Raw genomic sequence first — 26,114 nt, forward strand, 5'->3', positions numbered from 1 at the left:
GACGGGGTATGGGGTGGAGGCATGGCTACTTTTCAGATTCGCAGTTGGTACAAGGAACATTGGCCGTTCCCTGTAAAACCTTGGCCAGTTCAGATTAAATAGCAGTATACTGTTGTTGCTTGATTGTTTTTAACCTAAAGGTGATGTTGTGAAATCTCATTGCAGTTAGTCATGTTTTGCTCATGCAGCTCACTTTTGTGTTAATTACATCGCGGGGGGATAGATAAGTGCAGCTATGAGCTCATTTGTTTTTCCCAAACATTTCAGCATTATTAACACTTACTTTGTAAGAGGGTAAAAAAATACTTTGGAGACCTCACCTTCCAGCTTGAGAAAGCTCAAATAGCAAAAGTGTGGACTGCCAAGAGAGCATGTTGCCATTCTCTTAATTTCCACATCAGAGGCGTGATACTTGCCACCAACTCAAACAACACCACAGCCTACTCCTTCCAGGGGGCCGAGCAAACCGGTTGGATATGCCCACACACCACCGTCTAAGCTACTATTATTCGGGAGTGGTGTATGCATGAAGGCTCCCACCTACATCAGCCCTATGGCCCTGAGGCTGTAATGTCAGGCCATACTGCGTTGCTGTTTGATTTAGCCCGATGCCTCGACCTTCCGGAATCAGCCATGATCACTGCACAGATCTTTGGACGTAGATCAAACTGCAGTGTTCCTTGCTGAAAATATTCGCCACACTGTGACAGCGATCATATGTCTGGCAAGCCATTCATATTTTCCTCATGTCTCTTTTTCCTGCCTGTGGGCCTTTGTGATGACCTGAAGGGCCTGCCTTTGGTTATCTCCCACATTCCTCTTAGACAAGCAGGTGGCCTTAGCAGATGCACAGTGCACTTGAATGGTAACCCAGTGAGGAAGCTTTTGGTTTGCCATCCCAAGAATGCAAAATATTTTGTCCTCACAGGTATGCTGCTGTGAATTCTAGCCCGTGCAGAAGGTAATCAAGTAGATCTAAGTGCAGTTTTGAAAAACAACTTGATGAAGTGTGGGGTTGTTGTGCCCATCGGTTGACTGACTTTGCCTGGGTCGAGAGCTGTCTTTGTTTTGGTATCTGCTGTAGGTTGAATTTGTAATCAGGCCACGTCTCATGAGACATCTCTGTTGATGGCTGATCTGGCTGTTGCGGGGTTGTTGAAATTCTAAAGTGGGGCTCATTTGTCTCTGCTGGCCTTTACTGTAGGTCGCTGTCTATTACGGGCGCAGGCACGAATCAGGACCCGGCACCGCACCCACATGACCTCTGACCCAATTATCTGTGACGCAGGTTGAGAGTCACATGGTCTCTAACCACGTTGACACCATGTTTTTTTGTACTGTCCCAAGTGTCTGGCATAGGTGGCATGGACGCTTCCCGCACACCAGCAGAGGTGACTCTTACAGCAGCTGTGGAAGCTGAGTGTGGACGTGCTGTTTGTGCTGGTATGCTGCAAACAACGTGGCATTACAGCTGGGTCTCGCCGGCGTGAGATTCAAAGCCACGAGCGATAGTGTAACGAGGTTGCCATTGCTGTGTCTGAAGCCACGCTTTTGTTAAGATAAGAACTGTGGAAAGTTTGCAACAGGGGCGAAAACAAGCATGCCTGTTTTTCTTTCCCTAATCTTTTTTTCTTTTTTTTTTCCAGACACTGGAGTGTTTGTCCTGTTTGGTGCTTTTATTTTCTTTTGAATGTTAAAGCCGTTATCTGAGACGACTAAGCGGTATTGTTTTGGAGGGATTGAGCTGGTGGGGATAAGGGTTGGGGGATGAGGGCTAGTGAGGTGAAGAGGCACTGCTTAGATGTCGTTGTAGGGTGACCTGGTTACTTAACTGTCAGAGGATCCTTTCTGTGTGTGTGTGTGTGTGTGTGTGTGTGTGTGTGTGTGTGTGTGTGTGTGTGTGTGTGTGTGTGTGTGTGTGTGTGTGTGTGAGAGCCCAACTTGGGGCCTAGAAAGGAAGCCTTTATGTGGCCTAACCCCTGTCCTTGTTTGGGACCATTGTTAGTGATAGCAAATGCTATCTCCAGCAGAGAAAAATAACCAGATGACATTCTTCCTGTCGTAAAATGTGGCTGACATTATTGTAAGGGCTACAGCAAAGGGTAAATTTTGACCTTCAAAGGCTGAGTCAGAACATAATAATTTCAATGGTCGTTTGTTTAAAACTTTGAAAATTACAATTTGCATAATTCACCAGGGATGCTGCAGAAAAACTGTCGCACATAACCATTTAAGGTAAAATGAAACTTGCCTCTGAAATTGCATTGTCCATGCTGATAAAGAGTATTTGATTAATTTGCTCAGATGGACAGAATAATTTTGTCATATTGGTATGCTTCTAACATTTCTTGTAAAGTATTCAGTAGGTTTGTAGTTTTTTTGGATTTTCATACTTTGCATTGTTTAGCAAGGTGGTGTGCTCAGGTGCATTTTAATGGTTCGTGAATTTTTACGGGAATAGCGGAAATGTTTGCCATTGCCGCGTCTCGGGTGACATTTACGGCGGTTCAGCATTCATGCGTCGTCAGAAGGTTTACATGTGGCGACCGGGCACCTCTCTGCCCTTCAGAGGGTCGATGCAGACTTCGGGCTCCGGCATCGCAAACAAACCTCAGACAAAAAAAGCCCTAATTACCGCTCTATATTTCCACCCCCTCCCCACCCGGGAGTGTGGAAGGGTGCTTTTCTGCAGCCATTGAGTGGACTGACGCGGTACATGCCACAGGGAAGCGGAGCCGTTTTGTTTGGCCTCCTTTGTTCGACATCTTTCAGCAATCAATGATTACAGTAGCCTATCTTTTGCCATTTCCCTCCTTTGTACGTGGCTGGGCAGCCCTGGAGTGAATACTAAAATCGTCCCATTACGCTGGCCAGACCGCGTGTATAAAGGAGTTGTTTATAAGGGACCATTGAAGGGAAAATGTCAAGTTTTATCTCCAAGCTCACAATCTTGTATAACTCGGGATGAAAATGCCTCTGAGTTTAACTTTACAGTATGCGATTTAAAGAAAGGGGTATGGGATGGGGGGGGGGGAAGAATTTGGAGCAGGCAGGGTCCTCACTTTGCTGCTTCAAGCCTATGTGTGTTTAGTCACAGAGCTCTATTTATCATTCTGTATTTGACATTCCAGGGTCCCGGTGCACGTCTACCACCCCGCCGTGTCAGCTCTCTGTAATTAATAGTAAATAGCCTGCACCCAAATGGGGACCAGGTGTTGCTGAAACCTCCCGAGTGTTTGGAGGAGCTGAGAACTACAGGTGTGTTTAACAGCTATCCTGGAGAAATTGACAGTAGCCCACCCCTTAGATATTACATGTAGAAACAGGTTGAGCTCATCTTCTCCCGCCTGAAAAAGTAATTAAATTCTGATATGCTTTTGTGAGGAAGGTAAACAGTATTGTTTGTTTGCTCTCAGTTCAATCTGCTCTGCCATATTTTAATATACAAATCCCCTGGATCTGGTCAGGACCCGCTAAGGTGGCCGTGCTGTTTCATAAAAAGGCTGCATTTTTGATCGCTTTATCATGCCTGCCTGCCCGCCCGGCGTGTAGATAGGAACTAATGCTGTGTTTAGACTGAGCTAAGCTGCGGCCCCAGTGTGGCTGTGGCTTTTATTTGGCACGTTTACGTTACCTTCAGGTGTAACTTTGCGCAGGCCAGGACCGACCGCGGCCTCGGCTCGCGTTCCAGTACGGCACCCACTGTGGCCAGAACAGGTCTGCTGGAAATGGGGAGGTTCTCCTTCTCACACTGTGGTGGCACAGCCTTCATATAAATAAACAGCACAGCGAAGGAAGGTCATCGCGCTCCGTTATGTTGTGTTACTGTGAGAAATGTTACAAAAAGTGGGGGGGTGTAAAAAATGATTTGACAGCTGCATACTTTCGTCAAGCTGTTCCAAAGTTCTATTGTTGCACCTGCAGAAGTTCAGCAAAAAATTCTAACGGCCATTTTAACTAATGTTTGGCTTTGTGGTAGAGGGCAGGTAAGCCTGAATGTGGCCAGTACAAACACAGGACAGCGCTGCTTGCGCTCTCTGCGCAGTGGGGGCAAGTTTGCCCTGAACACTGACACCAATTCCGAGATTTGATTGACTGCTGTTGGTTAAAGACCGCGATGTTCATTATCTAATTATTCACAGGGCTTCGCTGCTGTAACCCCCCCACCCCCACCCCCACCCCACTAAAAGCTGCGTAGAGAAACTGGGTTAATCATTCAATCAACCTTTAGAACTCTAGGGGAAGAGTGTGTAAAGATCTGCTTCCCCAGCAGCAGCAGCAGCACACTGCGCATGCTAACATGCTAACATAGCATAGGCCAAGCGCAAGTAGCTGAGCTGGTCTGCATGAGCTGAGCTGGTCTGCATGTGAAATCTGCCAACATTGCTTTCACTGGAAATGGCCTTAGGAGGATAGCCAGTGACTGGTTTTCCTGCCCATGGCTCTTGTTTTTTGGACAAATGTATTCTGTTTCAGCAAAACCTGTTTTTGCCTTGATAAACAGTATAACATTCATCTTCTTTTCTACGAATTGACTGTTTTCCAGGCCTCTCTGTGGCGTGATCAGTGTACATGTGGCGAGGGAGGGTTTTCTGAATTAATATTAATGCATAATTGTGGCAAATGCAGTTCCAAATTCTGTGGATTTGAATTGCTGATAGGAGGAATTTCTAGATTGAACCGGTTTTTAAAAACATCACTGCTCTTCCAACATTCAACAGAAAATTGGTACTATTTAAATTAATTGAGGCAACTATCACTGTAAATCTGGTTTGCCAAGTACAAAATAAGGCACAGATATCTGACAAAATGTAGCAGCACTGTAAAAGATTACAATTATACTGCTCAGGATAACTGTGGGGGTAATGTAGGCAGGACATTAAGTGGCTGGATTGGTAGCCGGCTTGATGGGAGGGAGCTGCAACCTTTAATGTAATTGGTGTTTATCTGCAAGATTGACCAGTTTAGTACCAAGATACATTGACTTGAATTTCATTTGCCATGTTTTCTTCACTGAATTCAGTAGCTGTTTGCTTTTTACATTACCACTACTGTCACAGGAACTGTATTGAAACTTTTCTTTCTATAAGCTGTATCTGTCGAGAGTTTAGCGAGTAGCATTAGCTGCAGAGATAAACTGCAGCTTTTACCACGCAATATGTGTAATACGCCCTGTAGTTTTGAAACCACTGAGACCCTAAATCTGGGATAATTTAGGGAAATCTTTCCAAAATGGTCTTCCCTCAGTTATTTTGCAAATTACTGACATTACGGATAACATTTGTCGGCCCCAGCATCAGTAACCGCGGTGGGCGGGGCCCTGTAATGAGGCCAGGACTTGGCAGAGGCCGCAGAGGCGAGGGGCGCTTCCCCGGCACTCTGACTCCTCTCAGAGAGCACCGCGTGCCTGCGCATCAGACAGTAGGAGGAAGGCTGCCATATGCCTCTCCCGGCTTTGAAATATGAGCTCACCTTTTCTGTTCCGAAGCCAAAAACTATTAATACCTCCTTCCAAAGGTTACCATAATTTATTGTAATGCCGTTTTTTTGAGGACCGTGACGCAGGACCTGTTCCATCGTTCATCGGCGTCTCCTCCCAGGCCAAAACCCCGCTCCCACAAGCGTGCGGTGAGACAGTCGGTTCCAGGCGTCCCGCCTAGCGGCGGCGGAGGCTGCCGGGGCTGCAGAGGTGCCGCAGCTGAAGGCTCTGTGCCCGTCACAGTTGTTATCCGCCCGGCCCCTGCACGGTTATGAGATGACCCGGGCGAAAAGCACAACCACCCCCCCTCCCCCCACCACCCCACACCGCCCGCGCTAAATCACCGCAGCCGCTGAGTCTGTGTGATGAAGCGGCGGCCAAGTTTCAGTGATCTACAAGCGCTCAGAGGATTAATTTACCTCTCTGCTGTCGAACTCAGGGCTGCGGGGACCGCTTTCAGAGACCCCAATTAGCACATCCGTGAGACCTCCTGATGTTCAACACGGGGCTGAAAGGAGAACACTCCCTTCTCCACCACCGCCGCGCCGGAAAATCACAGGCAGAGCTTTAACTCTGAAACGGCTCTGCAGGGCTCCCTGCACTAACAGCTGTGCAGGTCCAGCGCACGTTTTTCTTTCATGGCTAAAAAGGATGGCGGTAAGCTCTCGCGCTGGTGATGTGGTGCCCGCGAGCAACGTGAACCAGCGTAACATGGAGTTCAGTGCTGCCGTTTTGTCTGAACACTTGAGTCTGGTGAAAAAAATACTGTTTTCCCAAATAATTTGCCAACTGCCAATGCCTGGGGTATTTGAGAAGGCGAAGGGTCTGCCCTCAATTGATGTCACAGGGTAACATGCGCAGCTCAGGTGTTTCTGGCTGTTATTTTTGATGTCACACTTAAAGTTCGGCTGTGTCGTTTTGCAGCTGACCGCGGGTAAGGCAGACTCCTTTGTTGACTGTTTGATGTGCACGTCCCTAATGCTGGAAACTGGGTCGGTTTCTGCAACATCTGCCGCTGGGCGTGTTACCGCTATTCACCGCGTGGGCCTTTGATGAGCATGTGTCCCCGGGCGCCGGGGAAAGCCGCGCTCGCCGAGGCGGGGACCAGACCCCGAGGTTGACGTTTACGGGACGCAGCCTGCTCACCGCCGCCTGGGAGCGTTAAATATTTTGGACCCCGCATTTGGCCACGTGCCGTTAAAAGCGTGATTTGGTTTCACGTGTCGTTGCCCGCTTTAGGGTAAAAAGAGCCTGCCGTGTACATTCCGGTGTGCGGACGCCCCCCCTGCGGCTTACCGCTCCCGCAGAAAGTGAAATGGAGGTTGATCTGAGGCCCGCTCGTGTGCTGGTGATCCGGGAGCCGAGCGAGAAGGCCAGATGTTCCTCTCGGCTTATGGCTGTGAAATGTTTGCCGTCGGGATGCGGCAGGGAGGGACGGTGTGTTTGCCCATTCCCTCAGAACAAGCCTGGCTGGGGGGGGGGATGGTGGAAAGGGTGGAGGGGGTTGGCGGAAAGGGGGGAGGGGGTTGGCTGAGCCATCATCGCAAACAGGAGGGGAGTCGAACCAGAAACACAAACCCCTCTAATTCCCAGCGGTGCTTCTCCTTCCAGGCACCCCGCAGAGGGGAATGCTCTCTTTCCACGAGCCTGTTTTGATGTGTCTGCCTTCGAGCGACAGAGCTCAAGACAGATGCTGCTAATAATCTGAACTTTGCTGTCTGCAGTATGGCAGCTAATTGGGGGTAAACGCAACCATGATCTGTACATGTTTTTTATTGTTTTTTTTTTTTTTTGTACTTGAAATAACCAAATCGCCAAGCTGTGGCCCCATTACAAGTTCGTCTTGAAATTCACGCATCAGTATAGATCAAGGCTGGTAGGTTTGGATTTGAAATGTTTGGATTCGTACTCCGGCAGCAGTGTGGCATAATGGTAAGGAACAGGGCTTGTAACCGAAAGGTTGCTGGTTTGATTCCCCACTGGGGCAGTGCTGCTGTACCTTTGGGCAAGATACTTCACCCACAGTTGCCTCAGTGAATATCTGGCTGTATAAATCGGTACAATTTTGACCTGTGTAAGTTGTTCTGGATAAGAGCATCTGCTCAATGACAGTAATGTAATGTAGGGTACTGACACAGAGGACTGATTCCACGCTGTGGGCGCCCCTCCCTCGCTAGGCCGTGTGGTCAACTCTGAAGTGTTGAACTAAGTCCTTCAGAATGATTTAGGGGTGAACAGGGCTTGGGCTACTGTAATCGAGGTGACCCCTCCTAATTCGGGCATCCTGTCATGGCACTGCTCAGATTCTTATAAACAGGTTGGGGCTGGTCAGGGCCAGGTTAAGTATTTGGAAAGGAAGAGTCTTCCTGGAAAATGTCAGCAGTGCGGCAGGAAAGGCCTTTCAGCTCAAACACAGGGGTTAGGGGGGGTTGGAATACTGCTGAGTGGAGCGCTCAGGCCCTTCAAAGCGAAGAACAGCTGCACGGACCCGGATCGGCTTGCAGGGCGCGTGAAGTAACCCGAGGTACGGCAACACCTGGAGACGAGGGGGGGGGCGTGGAGCTCCGCTCGTGCAGAACAGCTCCCAGGGCGTTTCAGCACGCGGGCGGAGCAGATCCTAATCAAACGCACTTAAAAAGCATTTTATAATTGCGCCATCCATTTGTCACCAGGACGTCCAATTTTGGATAAGAGACGATGGGGGGGGGGTAATACAAATGGACGCACCTGTTCATGAATTAAATCAATCCTCTCCCTCTTTGTGTGAACCCAAATAATTCTGTTGTGCATTAGCGGTGAGCTCTTAACGCATTTGCAGCAACAAAGAACACACAGAACAGTGTATTTATGACAGGTTATTGGGGGCGCGGGGGGGCGGGGGGGGATGGAGGCTGGCAGGAGCTTTTTTTTTCCACCTTCTGTCAGGCTCGAGAACGTCCGCACATCCCCGTTTTCTCCGTGAGCACGTCTAGCGACACATTTTGGGATTTTCTGAGGTTTTAGAGGAATTTATTTTCTGCATTGTCGTAATTCTTGGCAAAGTAGCTGTAGAAAGTAATCTCTCTCCCGATCCCCCTTTGGCAGGAGTGCACCGCAGCTATGTGAAATATTAGGGCTTATGAAACGCAAGTATGGTCGCCTTTCAGGGGATTGCAACTTCCCGCTGATTTATTGCCCAGGCAACACCAATCTGAATTGTCAGGTTAAAGCAATTGCTTCTCCCCCCTCCACTTGCTGCGGATGCTTATGTGTGTCAATATCCGTCTCCATCTATTTTGTCTGCTCATCCGAATGTGTATTTTTCATTTTGGGAGAGGGTCTGTTTAAGTTTTTATTTCTCGCCATGCGTCAGTCAGACACTCTTAATGGCTGTATCTTAGGTGCCACAGCAAGTTCAGGATTGGCTTACCAAGGGCTCTGCTAGGAGGGTGGGGGTGTGAAGGGGAATTTTGCATTGGGTCGCACAGAAATAACATTGTGGAGAGAATTTTTACCCTCAGACTGAATGCCACTGGTCAGCCTCACTGACTTTGTCACAGAGAACATTGCACGCCGCAAGCTTCGTTACACATTCCAAGAGAAGTCTTGGTATTCTTTTTTCCCCCTCCTGTGGGGCTTGCTTAGAGAAAAGAGCAGCTCTCCGAGCCCTCAGGATACCCCTGGCTTTTGGCCTCCTGCTACTGTTCTGCCTGCCATAAATTATTTTCCAATCTGTGTTTAAACAGTTGGTCGGCGCTCCAGATGAATTGCAGAGTGGCAGCATCTGCAAAGATAAACACGGAGAGGGGAGCTAAAATGTGGATCCTCGCTCTGGCACAGTTTGCCTCGCTTTTGTCCGACATTTTTTGGCGAGACGTCTAAGGCCGCGCGGGGAAATATTTTACAGAGATTTATGGCAAGGCTTATTTATAACATCGCCCGGATCGAATACGGGCCCGGGTTTGGACACTGAACCCATGGGTGCAGACCAGTAATACCTTCAGAATGCAGGACGCGTGCTGCCGCGTTATAGGCCGTCGCTCTTTGAAAGAACCCTCCCCGGATTCCTTCAGCGAGGCATGTCCGGCGCCCGGCGGCGGCGGCGGCGAAGACGGAAATAAATAAATATTGGCACCTTTCAGTTTCGATCCACTTTGTGCCGTGGCAGCTCGTCCAGAATGCATTTTTATGAGGTGTAAACATGTCTGTCAAATGACACTTGTGAGGGGTCTGAAATTGGTATTCCTGTCAAGATTCAGTTTCTGTGGGCTCTACTGGCTTTGTACCACCCTCCAGTACTGACTACCCCCCCCCCCCCCCCCCCCACACACACACACGCACGAAACACAAATGCCCCTCTCCTAGCTGCCGTGTTCAGTCAATTAGAGTGAAATTCCGGATTGCTATTTGTTACTGCCTGAGAGTTGCCACAGGCTGGACACCCCCTGGCTGTCCCGTTACTGTTGAATCAGTGCTAGTAATGATGTGGCTGCAGGCAAGATCAGGCTAGGACATAAGTAAACCCACAGACATATGCAGCACCTTCATGTGTTGCATCTCTTCTCTGGCATGTTGAGGCAGTTCTGTCAGAGGAGACAAAAAAGCGGGGTATAATCAGTTGTTATAAATAAGGACCTTAAGGAAAGATGAAAGATGAGAGGACGCGTGCGTTTATGGAGAGCTTTTTCCCTTTCCTGTCAGGGTTTATGCTTTGAGGTGTCACTGGTCTTAACGTATGAAAGCATTCCGTCACAGTGTCAGCAGAGCTACCTCGCAGTGTCATTCTGCGCCTTTTAAGGTTGCTTGTTGTTTTTTTTTTTTTCTTCATTTCACCTTCAATTAAAAAAGTGTCACAGGCTCATTAGTTATTCCTCCTCAGTGTTGTATCTCATTCGGGATTAATTTCACAGATACCCCCCCACCACCACCACCTCCTCCCCAGTTATACCCAGTGCGATGTAATTCTCTCCTCTCCTGCTCTACAACAAAGCAATTTCCTCGTTTGACAGGTTTAGTCCTGACACCTTTTGTGTTGTGTATTTGGAAACGGTGCCCCTCCCACACACACATACACACACACACACACACACACGCACACACACAATCCAACTCCTTTGTTTAAAAATAACATTCCTGAAAGATGAGGGTTTCTATGGTAAAATGTCACGGCTAAAGCGCCCAGTGCGGATCTGCTGTAGTCATCAGGTTCCTTTTTTTTCTCTCGTTGGGAGAATTTGAACAGTGAGTGCTACATGCCTGCGAGCCCTCCTCTAGTAACCGAACACCGTATCGCAAATCCCGGCTGCTTTATTTGTGTAGATTTATGGCGTGAGGAAGGCAGAATTGATGTGAAAACTTACAAGTCGCATTTGCGAGAGCTTGCTGAGCAGGGAATTTGAGAATGGCCCGATTTGAATCCGGGATAGGCCTATTCTTTCCTTTCAGAAGGAGAAGAATTGAACGCCGGCGTTAACGGAAAGTAATTTCATTCTGTGGCTGTTTTGTGTTCTGTTAAGAATGCTCTCGCGAGTCTGCATTGAAATTCATGAACTGGATTTTCCCCAGCTATTATGGACCCATAACCTCAGTGTAAACATGGAATTAAACCCCATTGGTCTGTTATTTTAAGATGGCACATTTATTGTATGTAACATACAATGTGGCAGCCTATTAGCCCTCGCTATTTCTGCATCAGCTGGTTTAAACCATTTAAAACTTAACCAGTCAGATTGTGTTTGCTTCCAGTCTTTTTCCCGCTCTGTCTTTTTTTCCAGGAACCCAAAAGCATTTGGGATGTGCAGGTCCCCCAAGAGGGGGAAAAAATATAGGTCAACACTTTTGCGAACTGTAAAATGACAGATGAATTTGGCTGCTCTATCCCGCTCTACCTTTCAGTGCTGTATATTGACTTTGCATAGTCTCCTTTTATTTGCCGTCACTTGAAAAGGCAAAGAAGTCACGGTGGCTCTTTTCTTCACTTTAAACCTTTTAGAGAGTAGATACCGCCAGGGGAAAGAAGGGGTGAGTCATTGGATGCTTAATACCGTCAGTGCCTTTGAGTGTCTCGAGTTGTCAGCATCAAACGCTTGACTAGTGCCCCATGCCCCTGGCTGGGCCGCACTCGGCAGTGCCCAGGTCAGCGCTGAAGGAACTCTGCCTTTTTTTGGTTTGCTCTCCCTTCCCTTCAGAGTTCGCTCTCCTCTACCCGAAACAAAATTCAATTACGTTCCTTCCCTGTCATATTTCCGCCGTGGAAGTTTGATCTCTGCCGCCGAGGCTGACACCCGCTTTTAGCTGGGAGCGCCGGCGTTTATTCTCGTGGAATGACTGACGATTAAGAGGACGTCGCTGAAAAGCTCTTGTTCCCTCCCCCCCCCGTCCTTATTTCTCCTCCGTCGGAGATACCGGCGCCCGGGCTCTCGATTCCCTTCCATGTCCTTATCTACTTCTCGGAGTATGGTTTTCTAATCTTCCTCCCTCTCTGATGAGGGAAGGGCGCTCTCGGGTCGAGGAACATATTGCTATTAAGAGATTTTTTTTTCCTCTCCCTCTCTCTCTCATCCTCTCTAAAGCGCTCCTCTCCACCTCCACCTCCTCCTCCTCCTCCTCCTCCTCCTCCTCCTCCCTCCCCCAGCGCTGTGTGCAGGTTTTTGATGTCCACATGTTTATTAACCTTTACACTCACTAAAGCAGCGCGGCGTTGGCAGCGGGCATTACCATAGCCTGACCTTTGCCGCTCCTCTTCCGAGTTTTCTGACATTCACAGGCGCGCTGGGGCCGTGCTCTGGCTGCCTGCAGATAATTCCCTCTGTCGGAAGGACCCGGGGCCGCCTGGTCCCCGGGCGGCCCTGCCTGTGTGCCAGCGGAATGGGAAATCGGGCTGCTTAACCTGACCCCCCCCCATCCTCCCCCCTCCATTAAAAAAAAACCTCTTGCTGTGTGATCAGCTTCTCCTGCACCTTTCACTCTGTAGCACCTCTGCGGAGGTGTGCTGTAAATATTCACTGTCACATTGACAGGCTCACAAGGACACATCCAGCAGGCTGTTACCCATTGTTAATAGCAGCTTGTTGTCACTCCTTTAATTATTTTTATCAGTCCAGAAAGGGTCTACCTGCTTTTGTAAAAAAATAAATAAATAAATAAAAATACCAAAAAAAGAGAGATTAAAGAAAAAACCTCTCCTACATCAAGCCACCCGGCCTGTAAAATCTCATTGAAATATAAAATATCGGGCCTATTAAAGTTAATGCCTCGTGACATATTAAATCAGGGACAGGAATTGTTACCATATGGCGCTCGTGCGGGAAATCGGGGAAGAGGGGTTGCAGAGGCTGGGCCTGGAGCGGGGAGGCAGCCGCCGAACGCAGCGAAAATCCTCAGATCTGGCTCCGACAAGCCAGCCCCTCCCTCTGCCCCCCGCCCCCCCACCCCCCCTTGCCCCCACAGGTGCAGCGCACAAGGTATTTATGTAACCCGCGGCTTCATTAACGCTTGTTTTCCTCGCTGTGAGGATTAAATGAGCTGTCAACCTGACCTTTTGAGGCTTTAAGTGAGTACATTTGTGCAGCGCTGGCGAAGAGTGCTGCTCGTCGTCGGTCACCCGAGGTATGCCGCGGTGCCAGGGCTCCTCGCTGGTAATTGCCTCTCATCCGAGAGGTTTGTCTGCTTCTGTTGCTTTGGTTTGGACGTCACACGGAGGGTTGGGGTGGGGGGGGGGGGTGACTTAAATTGACAAACTGTGTAGACCTAATCCGTTCCCCGGCACACACACAAAATGAGTTGATTCAGGGAAAATAACTGGCAATTAACATGCTCCGGGCTTTAATGTTTTGACCTGTAAAAGCGTGTCTGGGATTTTTTTTAATGTCTTAAAATCCCCCCCCCCCCCACCAAAAAAATTAATTGGTTCAGGATTCTGCTCGGTGTAATTAGTCACGCAGTAAGGCTGCAAAAATTTGAGACTGAAGTGAAAATCGGTGCCACAAGCCTCGGGTTTAATCTCGGTGCGTGTGTTTTGCTATGATTGTTGGCCTTTGTTTTAGAATGAAACAAAGATAACTGGGCCTTTTCAGAAAGGTGCATTGTTCATACATCCACTCCTTTGAAATGGACAAAAAAAAGAGAATTAAAGTTTGTGTTGGCAGTCGGTATTGAAGCAACAATGTTAGGTCTGTGAGAAGTGACCACAACTGGCTTTCGTTGTGTTGAATCAGATTGGAGCATGTCTGGCGCCTTTCTGCTAAGATCATTCTAGAGTTTTCAAGGAGGTCCAGCTGCTCTGCCGCCATTATTTACCCTCCCTTGAGTGCTCTTCAAACATCTGACCCCTCCTGTCTGTTCTGTGTGTCTCTTGCAGTGTGACGAGGAGCGCGTGTCCCATGTTGCATTGATGCCTGTGTGAAATGCTGGCCTGTCTGCCAGGACCAGGTGACCTCACCCTCCAGCTTCTCTCCCACTCGCAGATGAACACTGGACTTCAGAAATGTAAGTGCCTCCCGACCCCGCCCCTCCGGCCTCACTCTGCCGCTAAAATCCACATAAGAACATAAGAACATAAGAACATATGATGACGAGAACAGGCCATTCGGCCCAACTAAGCTCGCCATTTCTTAATTAAAGAGTATCCAAAACTGCATCAAGTCTAGACTTGAACACAGCAAGGGTCTCTGCCTCAACTACATGACCTGGCAACCTATTCCATGTATTGATAACTCTTTGTGTAAAATAATATTTCCTTACATCAGTGCGGAACTTACTCTTAACTAGTTTCCATTTATGTCCTCTTGTTTTACAGACTGAACTCACCCTAAAGAATCTATTATAGTTAACAGAATCTATTATAGTTAACGAATCTATTATAGTTAACGCGTCCACACAGGCTCCCACACAGGCTCCCACACCGGCCCCGCTGACACAGTACTGCAGATCCCTCCTGAAGGAGAGGGGGAGAGCAAGAGGGGCACTCTCCCCGGTTCACCAGGGAAAACTTGTCCCAAAAGACATGGTGGCCCACGGGACTCCTCAGTAGTAATGAGGAGTTATCTCATTAAGATGCCAAATGAGGTAGACAAGGCAAGCATTCAGCAGTGCAGGCTCAGGGGAGGTGCTTCAACCACCCCCCCCAGGTTCAAGTTCAAATTTATTGTCATGTGTATTAAAAATACAATGATGGTCCGACTCTCTTCGCCTTAACATAAAGGGTACACTGTCACAAAACCAACAAAGAAGGACACTACAGACCTACATAGACTATGTACACCATGCACACGTATGTGTACATTATATACACAGAATACATATACAATAACATTACATATTATGCACTGCACATTGTTGCCGTATATGGTTGCGTCAGCTGTTCAGCAACCTGATTGCCTGTGGGAAGAAACTGTTACTGGGACAGGTGGTGCATGATTTGATGCTCCGGTAACATGTTTTTAGATGGAAGGAGCGAGAACAGAACATGAGCGGGGTGGCTGGTGTCCTTAATGATTTTTGGGCTTTCCTTTTGCATGGTGTAGCTGTTATGAAGTTGTGGTAGTTCTGTGCCAATGATTTTTGCTGCTGTCTTTACACTTTTGTAGCAGTCTGCAGTCCTGAGCAGTCAGGTTGCCGAACCACACTGTGATACAGCCTGTCAGTACACTCTCTGTGGTACAGCGATAAAAGTTCACAAGAGCTTTGGTACTTATGCCAAAACTCTTGAGACGCCTCAGAAAGTACAGGCTCTGCTGTGATTTCTTGAGGATGCAGTCGGTGTTAAGAGACCATGTGAGGGTGTCTGAGATGTGTATACCAAGAAATCTAAAACTATCAACAATTTCAACAGATGACCCATTGATGGAAATAGGAATGTGATTTTCTCTGATCTTTCTGAAGTCAACAATGACCTGTCCTCCAGGGAGCAGCCCTACATTGGGTCCCATGTTGTGCAGCTGACAAGTCTGTTTACAAACAGGCTTGAGAGGTCTGTGGGGGAACATCTCAATGCCCCCGAACATCCACAGAGCCCGTTCATATTGGCGCTTTCGAGTGAGTTTCAGGGACAGGTAGCTGGCTGTAGTGCATGAGGTTGTGGGTGCCCGTTCCCTATCCCACTCCTCCACCGCCATATTCCCCCCTTTCTCTCCCTCTCCCACGAGGCCGTCCTCCCTCTGCGAGCATAGCGGAGAGATCGCTCCCGAAGCCCCCGTGTGAATGGATTTTAAATGGAGCCTGACCTACTTTTACTGCAGTTTTTTTCCCTTTAAAGATGGCCTCTCTATGGCTCATCAGGGCTGTGATTTCTGAATCACCATAATCAGTCTGCCCTTGGGAGTTTGTAATGGGGAGAAAGTTCGCTGGGTAGCGTTGTCAGTTGGTGACAGCCCAAATTCTGTTTGTCCTCTAGAAACCTGGACTCGTGGAGTGGGCGTCTGTAGCATGTGACAGGTGCACAGTGATGGATGCCCCCTCCCCCCCATTTGCCTTTCCTGTGACCCATTAACTGATAAAGTGTACTTTGTCTTTTTTTCCCCTCCTCTTCCTTGTGCAGTTTTGGATGGAGCCTATATTACTTGGGTAATCCTGAGGGAACCGTTTGGCATTTTTCTCAAACTAAGTAATTTCCTCCTGTCTCTGACAGTCCTTTTCATCTAATCTGAAGGCATCCCGAAGAAGGCCTATATTAAACAAGTTACAGTCCCTCATTTTGGATGACAAGATTTCGCGGGCCTTTAGAAAAATAGTTTCCCCCTCCTGTCATCCGCCTCCTCTTTCTGCAGTCCCCGCAGAGCCGGATCGCACCAGATGTGTTCCCTTGTCATCGGAGATACAGGAGGGTTTGCTGAAAACAAGACACTTTCCACATTACCAGGCACGGCTTCACAGATGTCCCAGATAGAATGCCTTTCTGATGCTTTAAGTGAAGTGCGCGCTCCTTTGAATAAGCGATTCAGCTGAAGGTTTGGGTTTTGCCCTCAACCAAAAGGGCTTTTTTTTTTTTTTCCTCCTGTGTGTCTTCAGGCGCAAGTGAATTCCCGGGGCAGCTGTACGGAAATTAGAATCTCAAAACATTCCAGGTGCATAATGAAATATCACGTCGAAATATCTTTGTTTGGATTTAGATCTGAAGGATAGAAAGGATTCCAGGGGTCATACCTCATGTTTTTTTTTTTCCCTTTTTTAATCTAGTTAGAATCCTCATGAAATATGACATGTATTACACAAACGGACACGGGTTACAGAAGGGCCAGGGACACTCAAATATTCAGGGCACTTTGCAGCCCTGTCGCCGGGGCTCTGCAACGGCTGAGTGGTCTGCATCAGAATTTCACTCCATAATTGCTCTTCATCTTGGGATTCTGGTGATCTGCAGCCCATCTGTCTCTGGGCTATCAATACATGCCGCAAAATGAATTGCTTCTCTGGGGCGCGATTTGTCACAATGACTGAAAACTAATTTGACAGCCAGCCTTTGGAGATACATGCAGCAGAGGTTTTTTTTTTTTTTTTTTTTTGGGAGGGAGGGGGGGGTGTTACGCGGAGGGTGGTGTGCGGCGGGGAGGGGGCTGGCGATGGGAGAAGCTGCCACAGAAGATGCTACAAGTTTGAAGGTTACGGTTCTATTCCTGTAAATCTGCATGCGCTGCCGGCTGTTGGACGCCGTGCCCTTTTTGAGCCGCTCCTGCGCTCTCTTGGCATTTCTTGTTGGAAGACGTCGCTCTCCATCCGCTGTGCGCTGCCTGCCCCGCACCCCAGACGTTCAGATGCACCCAGCCCACGTCTGCCCCAGCGCTCCATTAGAATACATTCCTGACTACCGAGCGCAATTGAAATGTGCCGAAGTCCTGATTCCTTTTTTTTTATTTTATTTTTAAAGAAAGTGCCCTTTTCATAACTTGGAAACATGCTCAGTTGGCTTAAGCTGTTAAAACGAATGGGGATGAACTGATACAGGTCATGTCTGGGCTGTCACAAAGCAGGTGCCGTGTGAAGTAAGGCCAGGCTGGATGTTCCCACCACAGACGTACCCGGTGCAGCATTAAGCGTGCATGTGAACGCATTGTCCGCTTTGGGGAAATATATGGACAGCAGGATGGCGTTTGTTTTGTTTTTTTTTTTTTTTCCGTCTGTGGGAACAAAAAAGGATGCAAATGTAGAGTGGCAGCTTAACCCCTGGCAGCAGCGGAGGCCTTTTACTTTGATTATGTCCTCTAATCTTTCCGCTGGGGGAACGCCGGGGCTTTTAACTCGGCCCTAAATCGGTCGAGAGGGCGACCGTTGCAGCCGGTGGCCGGCTGCGCTTCCGGCTTTCGCACTTAGGTGCGAGTCGGGGTTAACGGGGAGCGGGAGGAACGCCGGGCCTTTTTGTTCTCCGGCTGACTGAGAAAGCCGAAATCTGGGGAGTGACCGGAAGGGCGTGTCCTGTCCCCCCCAGGCCTCGCTGCGGGCTCCAGAGGAACAGAGGGGAGCTGTGTTTCATCTGTGAGTGGAGGTCGACTCGGGGGGGGGGGCTGCCCTCGGGGGGGGGGGGGGGACACTGAGCCGGCGGGGTCACCCTGCTCCAGTGGGCAGAGAGATCAAGGCCTCGACAACAGGCCTGTTTTTGTCCTCGCCATTGTTTTGGAGGCGGCGGCACCGTGTTCGGAAATCTGAGGAAGGTAACGCTGCTGTGGCCCCTTTGATTTTTTTTTTTTGCCTCTTGTCATTTTTACGTGGTAGATGTGCAGTGCTGATTCCGGTCAGAGCGGGCTCATGTCAAACCTTGATTCAAGGGCTCTCCTTGTTGCTGTTTTGCTCTGCGGTATCACTGTGGCTACATTGCGTTTGTCATCTGATCCACCCAGGGTTACTTTTTTGGAACGTGTTCAAAAAGAAAGAAAAAAAAAAACCACCAGAATATAAGAAAAACAAGCTCATTTATTGCCGTAAGTCCTTCCAATTAGAGGGTGCTGACTAGCCAGTAATTTTCTTGTGTACTGCTTGGAGCAGGGTAATTAAGGATGCCGCGGACTCGCCTGTGAATGCCTCGCCTGTTTACCTATTGTGGAAATCTTTCATCAGGGACCTGCAATAGAGGTGCCTGTCCCCCAGAGATAACCCTCTTATCTGGATGGGCCCCGCCTTAGCGCGCAGGAGAGCTCTCCTGTGGGACCGAGCCAAGCATCAGTTAACATGTATTATTGCTCGGGCCCGAGTGGTGTGCATATATCGGGGGGGAGTTTGCTCTCGCCGTATCTCACAGTGCCTGAGCAGGACGGGTGTCAAAGTCTTAAATCCGCCACGTTTTTTAAGCAAATGGCAGCCACGTCCGCGCGGCCTGACCTTGATGCATTACTGCTGAGTCACGGAGGCCACAGACAGCGGCGTCTGATAATCTCCCCCGCAAAGGTGTCCGTCCGCGGGTGCGTGGAATGTCTGAAGGGGGCGGGGTTTGCTGTCGCCCCGGTTCATTGGATGAACAGTCGTGGGTTGTGCTCGTGCCACGTCCGTTCTGTTCGGTTAAACCCCCCCCCTCCAAAAAAAGCCCCTGCAGTTACCGCGGAGAGCCGCTCTGCTCGATTCCCACGCATTTGCATTTGCGCGGGGGGCGGCTTTGACGCGGCCTGACCGCGCTCGTCCGAGCCGCAGACCGGAGTGACCGCGCACCCGCAGGAGTCCTATGCAAATCAATGCAAATGGCCTGCGAGTCTCTCAAGGTTTGCCGGGTGGCATTAAAGTGCAGTCAGAGGCACGCAAGCCGACAGGAACTCTCCTGGCACTTGAAAGGCCAATGTTTTATTTAAACAGTTCCTAGCCGTGGAGAGACAGCGGCTTGACTAAGGTCGTATATAATTGTCTTCTTATTTGGAGTCTCTCGGCCCTCTTCTGACTTTCCGGAGCACCACCTCCCAGGTCCCCCTTACTGCCGGGCCATTAAAACGTCTCAGATGTGGTCATGGGGGACGAACACCGGTCGGAGGTTGGAGCTGCTCAGGAGAGGGGAAAATTTGAGCCTGAATGACGACAAGTGTCTCTGGGCATACAAGCACTCTAGTGTGTGAGTTTGCAAACGTGTGTGTGTGTTTGTGTGTGTGTGTGTGTGTGTGTGTGTGAGTGTGTACATGCGCCCAGCTGCGTGCCAGTCCCGCCCGAACGTCACTGAGGGGAAAATGAATCAGGAGTGTATGAAAGCATTCAGCTAAACGCTTGGCTCAGACCTTTTCATCCCAAATGCCAGTGCGCTAATGGCCCTCCCGTCAGCAGAAGAAGCAGTTAGTCAAAACACTCCCCCCCCCCCGTCTCTCTGCCCATTGTTTCTCCCCTGCAAATAAAGATGGGATTAATTAGCACATTGGCAGAGCTCCTGCCACTCCACCAAATCACAAATCCTGTCCTCACGCTCCGCTGCCTCCTCCTCGCTCGTGAGCTGCCAGGGGCGCCGTTTAAAAGACGCGTCTCCGGGCCAGGCCGCGGACACAGACGCCCCCGCTCGGGGAGGGGAGAAGAAAAGGAATCTAAGTAGCCCTAAATTAAAGACCTTAATTAAATCTGAAGGCGTTTGTTCCCGTACGTCGTCAGATGCGGTAGTTAGTTCTCACCCGGGCGAGAACAGAGAGCGATCTCTCTCTCTCGCTCTCTCGCTCTGTCCCTCTCTCTCTCTCTCTTCCTCTCCCCCTCTCTGTCCCTCTCTCTCTCTCTTCCTCTCCCCCCCCCCCCCTCTCTCTCTCTCTCTCTCTCTCTCTCTCTCTCTCTCTCTCTCTCTCTCTCTCTCTCTCTCTCTCTCTCTCTCTCTCTCTCTCTCTCTCTCCCTCTCTCCCCCTCTCTCTGTTCTCCGGCAGGCTGTGCAGGTGGCATTCTCCACGGCGCATATTAAACGCACGCTGTAGGCGTCCCCCCGTTGCGTGGCTGGGGTTGCGGATAAGGATCGGGGCCCAGACGGGGCTCTCGGGAGGAAGGTTGGTTGCCGCTTCCTGCTGCACTCCGCCCCAGCATCCGAGCTGGGAGGTCTTCCGTCTGCGCTAACGGGGCCGGCCTGGAGGTCTCCTAAACTGACCGAGGCTCCCTGAGACAGGGAGAGTCCGGGGGAGCCAGGTGTGCAGCGCCTGGGTGCTGGACCGCACCTGCCTGTGCGTGTACGTAAAAGAACTGCGCTCATTAGCCTGCGCAGGCCCCTGTCAGAGCTGACTGTTTGCGAATACTACTTTCCTCTAATTGTCTCCGGTGGCAGAAGCCGTGTCTCCCAGGGCCGTGGTTGGAGATCACAGACACACTTGCACGTGTCGGTTACACAGACATTGCAACTCTGACACCTGAGCACACATATACACACACACACACGCACGCACGCACGCACGCACGCACGCACAGAGTGACACAGGAGCATTGTTAAATATAGCAGAGACACTTCGCAGCAATTACACGAGGCCCGCGCCACTGAGTGTCTGGGAGCGCTCCCAGTGATTAGAGATGCCACATGATGGCATTCCTCTCCCATGCAGTCCGGCCCTGTTGATACTGCACAAGAGGCTGACAAGTCACCCGGGGGAGTGGGGTCCGTGGCACAGGGGCGTCTTTTTGTTTTCGTCCCTGTAATTCAGCAGATTCGGCACGGAAAGGTCTGCCTGTTTTTTAATTTCGCATGCAATTTCCAAAGCGGTGGAAATGTCGTTAGCGTGGAAAAAAAAAAATCCCGGGTATTACAGATTAGAATCTATATCCCATGGCCTGTGCGGTTTCATCTCGTTAGGAGTCACTGGACACCACGTTTTTAAGCCCTGCTCCCTCGTTCTTTTTGTATTCTCAAAAGCAATTGTTTTTGGAATGCTGAGCTTTAGAATACGAGATGGATCTGCGTGGAACAAAGCTTCCGCTTCTCAGATTACAACTCTGGTCGTATTTCCACAGATCTGCACCTGAACCGGCGGAGGGGAGGAGGGGGCGGCGGCCGTGGCTGCGCTGGCGGTGCTGCTGTGACATGACATTGCTTTTCACGGTCTTGCCTTGCATTAACACATACCTCTTTTTTTCTCTCTCTCTCTCTCTCTCTCTCCGTCACTGTCTCCGTCTCCCAGGGGACATTACACAGAAGATGAGATCCGCACAGTATCCAACCCCAGCGGAATTGGATGCTTATGCTAAGAAAGTCGCCAACAGTCCACTGACTATAAAAATCTTCCCCAACAGCGTCAAAGTTCCTCAGAGGAACCACGTCCGCCGGACAGTGAACGGACTGGACACCTCCGGCCAGCGCTACAGCCCCTACCCCTCTCAGGCCAGCTCCAAGGCGGGTCTCCTCGCCATCGTCAAGGTGCCCGTCAAGGGCATCCTCAAGGACTTTGACGGCAGCCGGGCGCGCCTGCTCCCCGAGGTCGTCATGAACCCGTCGGGCGGGCCCTACGTCACGGCGAGCACTTTAAACCTCCCCCAGACTGTCCCGCACCCGCAGGGTCTCCCGCGACCCCAGGCCTTACCGCAGCAGCAGGGCTTGCCCCACCCACAGACATTGCAGCAGCAGCAGCAGCCCCAGGGGCTCCGGCACCCAGTCGGCATGGCCCAGCTGCCGGGCCTGCCGCAGTCCCAGGGCCTGCCCCGGGCACAGACTCTCCCCCACCCCCCCAGCCTGGGCCACCTGCCGCCCAGCATCCTGCAGCAGCAGCCCCCTCTGCCGCCCCAGCAGCAGCAGCAGCAGCAGCTCCCGGGCCTGCATGGGAACAGGAAGATGGCGGACGCCGACGTCCCGCCCAACGTGACCGTGTCTACCTCAACCATTCCGCTCTCCATGGCCGCCAGCCTGCACCAAAACCGGCCCAACCTGAGCAGGATCGTGCACCAGATCAACCAGTTCTGCCAGGCGGGGTCCCGCGTCAGCACTACCTCCGTGTGCGAGGGGCAGATCGCCAACCCCAGCCCCATCAGCCGCAACCTGCTCATCAACGCCAGCTCCCGGGTGTCCATGCACAACCCGCCCTCCTGCGCCCACGGCTGCTCCGACAAGGCCGCTGCCGCCCCTGCCCCCGCCGCCATCCCGCCGCCCAGCATGGCCGCCATCAGCCAGATGCCCATCTACCACGGCGACATGAAGCAGCAGCAGCAGCAGCAGATGCGCTCCTGGAACCAGCATCAGCTCGCCCACCTGCAGCACGTTCCAGAGGGTGCCCCCCCGTGCAAGCAGCCGCCCCGCGAGCCGCCGGGAGGGCCCAGCTTCCCCTGCAAGGGCGCCGGCTACCTGCCCGAGCTGTGCATGGGCCAGCCCTACGGCCTGAAGCCCCCGCTGGACAAGCCCACGCCCTCGCCCCCCGTCAACGGCATGCCGGGTGCCGTCACCTACACCAACGGGCACTACTTTCAGCCCGTGTGGAACAGCATCCTGCCCACGCCCAACAGTGACAGCTCAGGGTCTCAGGACCTGGCCATGCCATTCCACGGGGGCCCCGCGGGGGCCTCCATAGACTGCGCCTCGGGGACACATTACAGGGCTGGAGCTGGTTCCTCCAGCCAGACTAATCTGATGCAAACCGTGGATTACTTGGGCGGGGACTTCCAGCCCCCCTGCTTCCGAGATCAGAATCTGGCCATGATGGGCAAGATGCACAGGCCCCCAGTGAGCAGAGCCCCAGAGCCCGCTGACAATAGAAATGCTCATATCCAGCACCCAGGGTACAGATAAGCTACGGCCTTGTCTACACAGTTATGGATCTCTTTTAGTCTTAAAGAAAAAAAAAGTTAAAGGAATTAAATTAATAAATTAAGTAAATGACTGCTAACTTAAAAAGAATATATTTAATTAAAAAAGCAGTGTTTTTGTTGTCAATCTTGCAAGTGATCAATTATCTTTTTCTAAATAATGACTTAGTGCTGTTGCTAGGCACCTTAGGGAAACATGGTCTTTTTTTCTGTTTGTTGGTTTGTTTTTTTGTATTTCACACATCATTCCCCATTTCTGTGTCCTCTCTCTTGCCTGGCTGTCATTGTCAGTGTGCCTGACTCTAATGTATCCTCAAGTGTATCTACTTCAGTACCTATGAGTTTGTTTCTTCTGTTTTAAGAGCAATAGATTTATCATGGATATAATGTGTATACAGAGTAATCGATTATGGATATAAACATGTTCTGTCAAGAATGTTGGGCGTTTAGGTCCAGCGCTGGTTCTGGCCTTGACCAGTTTTGATGGATTTCTGTCTTTTTCTGTTTAACGTTTCAAACCTGCTGCAAATGTCCAGGTTTGTTACATCTGAAAAATGTTTCCTTTCAAAGCTTAAAAAACCAGAACTGCTCATTTTTAATATGTATTTTTTTTGTTTTGTTTTTCACTCATGTTAGAATGGAATGTTTGTAGACACTACTGATGCAGGAGAGAAGTGACTCTCACTGTATGTACATGCACAAAGAGGCTTATGTTGAAAGCTGTTTTTAAGTTAATTAATTTATTTGTGAAACAGGATTGTTGTGAATGAATCCGGTCAATGTCCAAGGCTGGGTCTCGTTATCTAATCAGGTGTTTGTACAGATTATAGACATGTAGATCCTACCAGGAATGAACACGCAAAGCCAAGATTCTCTCACACTGCAACACTCGGAAGAATTCAGGGGAAAAACTGCTTTGGAAGTAGTGCCATTTTCATTTTTTTTACCCTTTCATTTTTTTAACGAATGAAAACTGTTACTTGAATTGCAGAAATATGTTTGGTTGGAAATGTGTATGTTATGTTGGGTTGGGAGTTGTGGGCGGGTGGGGGGCTTGGCACCAGAAAGGCTGATTTTTAAAATTTTTTTTTTTTACATGTTAGAAATCTGTGAACCAAGCCAGAGGTTCGAATCAGCATTTTCTTGTCATGTCATTAAGATACAAAAAGGCCTATTCACTACTGATTACAAGATGAAGTGTGTGTGTGTGTGTGCGTGAAAAGAGCAAATTGATCACTTGCAAGTTTGTCGGAAGGTAAGGAAAAAATTACTTTAAAAAACAAAAATAGCAAAACGGCAAATGCATTGTTTATTTTATTGTACACTGGCTTAACTACTATACTACTGTAACTTAAAAGTGTAACGATTGTGTATGAATGTTGCCTGTTGGTGTGGGTTTGAGTAATATTGTATGTGGGTGGATCCCCTGATGTCACCCAAAATCTGTTTGCCTCCTTTCCCCCCACAGCCCTTTAAAAAGCCTTAAGTATTTGGTCCTTGGACTTTTCCTTGAACACAAGCATGGTATACGTCGAATACTAAAACGATGAGGTTGACAATGACGATGGCGGCGATACAAATGAACAGCAATTTTTTTTTCCTTTTTTTTTTTTTTTAACTGAAAATATAGATGACTAGAAAAAAAAAAACTGACTTAGAATTTTCCTAAAATGACAAAAAAGAAATATTTTAACGTAATTACATTTTATAGCTATGTGTAGTACTGGGCTGTAACAAATGTCTTTTTTCAAAGTTTCAAAGCTTCAGGTTTGCAAATACGTGAATATTTATATTACTTGATTTGCTTGTTATTTAAATTGATTTTTTTTTTCTTTTACTTTTTTTTCTTCTTTGCTACTGCTGCAAAAGGAGTAAAATCCTTAGGCCTTTCCTTTTAAGTGTCACACTGTGGCTACATGGCAGACAAGACAAGAGTGTGGGAGTTGTGCTACTTTTTTTGTAATATTGTAATAATAAAATAAAGTTCTAATTTATGCTTTGAAAAGGCAGCGCTGCATGGGTGTCATCTCTGATGTACCGATCTCACACGTCGCGCACACACAGGCCCCGTACGCCCAGCCAAGAGGGAGGGGTGAGGAGAGGGACCTTCTTGCCTATGAGAACACCAGTACTGTTGCTTGTCTGCCCAGTTCAGATGATTGAATTTACCAGGCGTTTTAATGCCGTAACTCTAGGACTGGCACGGTCTCTTTTTTTTCTGGCCTTCAGTTGTGAGCTTTGAAGCATGATTACTTTTCTTTTTTTCCCTTCCTTTTTTAATGAAAATTTGTTACAGCCCGAGGACAATAAGAATGTTCGGTTCAAAGTAATTCTGATAATTATGATGCAAAGTGCCTCCCCTGGACTAAACATGGAGACGTGTTTTTTTTTTTTGTTTTTTTTTTCCCTGTGTGTACGTGTGTATGGTCCAGTACACACATACACACACACACACACACACACACACACGCGCGCGCACACACACCCTGTCATGTTCAGGGTGCGCAGTGTCCACCGTGGAGGTCAATCCACTTGATGACTGTTGCTGCGTTCATTATCTGAATTCCTGGGGTCTTACGGGTAAACAACAACCACAACAACAAAATCCATTTTGGCATTTAAGTTGCTGGCACTCAGTCATAACAATGGCAGGGGTATTGTATTATTATTATTTTTTTAAAGAAGCATACCTAAATAGGCAGGGGAAGTCGATTAGGGGTTAAGAGCCTGGGCCCATAGTGTTTTGGGATCTTCACTGCTAAGCCCTGAATGCCCTCAAAAGTCAGAGACGCTGCCGGATTCTCAAAGAAGCCTGTGTACCTAAGCACACACCGCCACTCCCACCCCCTCCCTACCCTCCGTGTCCTCAGCCAACCCCTCTTGTCTTTTTTAGGTCAACAAGCTCCGAGCAATTGATCTGTTGGACATTCGGTATATTGGAGGAGTCAAAGGCATCAGCAGGTGGTGTCTTGTCTTGTTCTGCCAATACCCAGACTATCACAGAATA

At 49.3% G+C, this 26,114-nt stretch overlaps 1 protein-coding gene across 5 annotated transcripts in view; it reads left to right on the forward strand.

Annotated features, from left to right (window-relative positions):
• Positions 1–23,103, forward strand: part of fam222ba (family with sequence similarity 222 member Ba) — a 45,540-nt gene extending 22,437 nt beyond the window's left edge. For all 5 annotated transcript variants that reach the window (XM_036524337.1, XM_036524340.1, XM_036524342.1 and 2 more), the window contains 2 exons: positions 13,818–13,945; positions 21,496–23,103. In XM_036524337.1, coding sequence (XP_036380230.1) covers positions 13,864–13,945; positions 21,496–23,090 — 1,677 coding nt within the window. In that variant the 5' untranslated portion in view covers positions 13,818–13,863 and the 3' untranslated portion in view covers positions 23,091–23,103. The remainder of the gene's footprint in view (positions 1–13,817; positions 13,946–21,495) is intronic.
• The last annotated feature ends 3,011 nt before the right edge of the window (positions 23,104–26,114 follow it).

This window comes from Megalops cyprinoides, chromosome 3, assembly GCF_013368585.1.
Source record: "Megalops cyprinoides isolate fMegCyp1 chromosome 3, fMegCyp1.pri, whole genome shotgun sequence".
NCBI classification, from domain to species: domain Eukaryota; kingdom Metazoa; phylum Chordata; class Actinopteri; order Elopiformes; family Megalopidae; genus Megalops; species Megalops cyprinoides.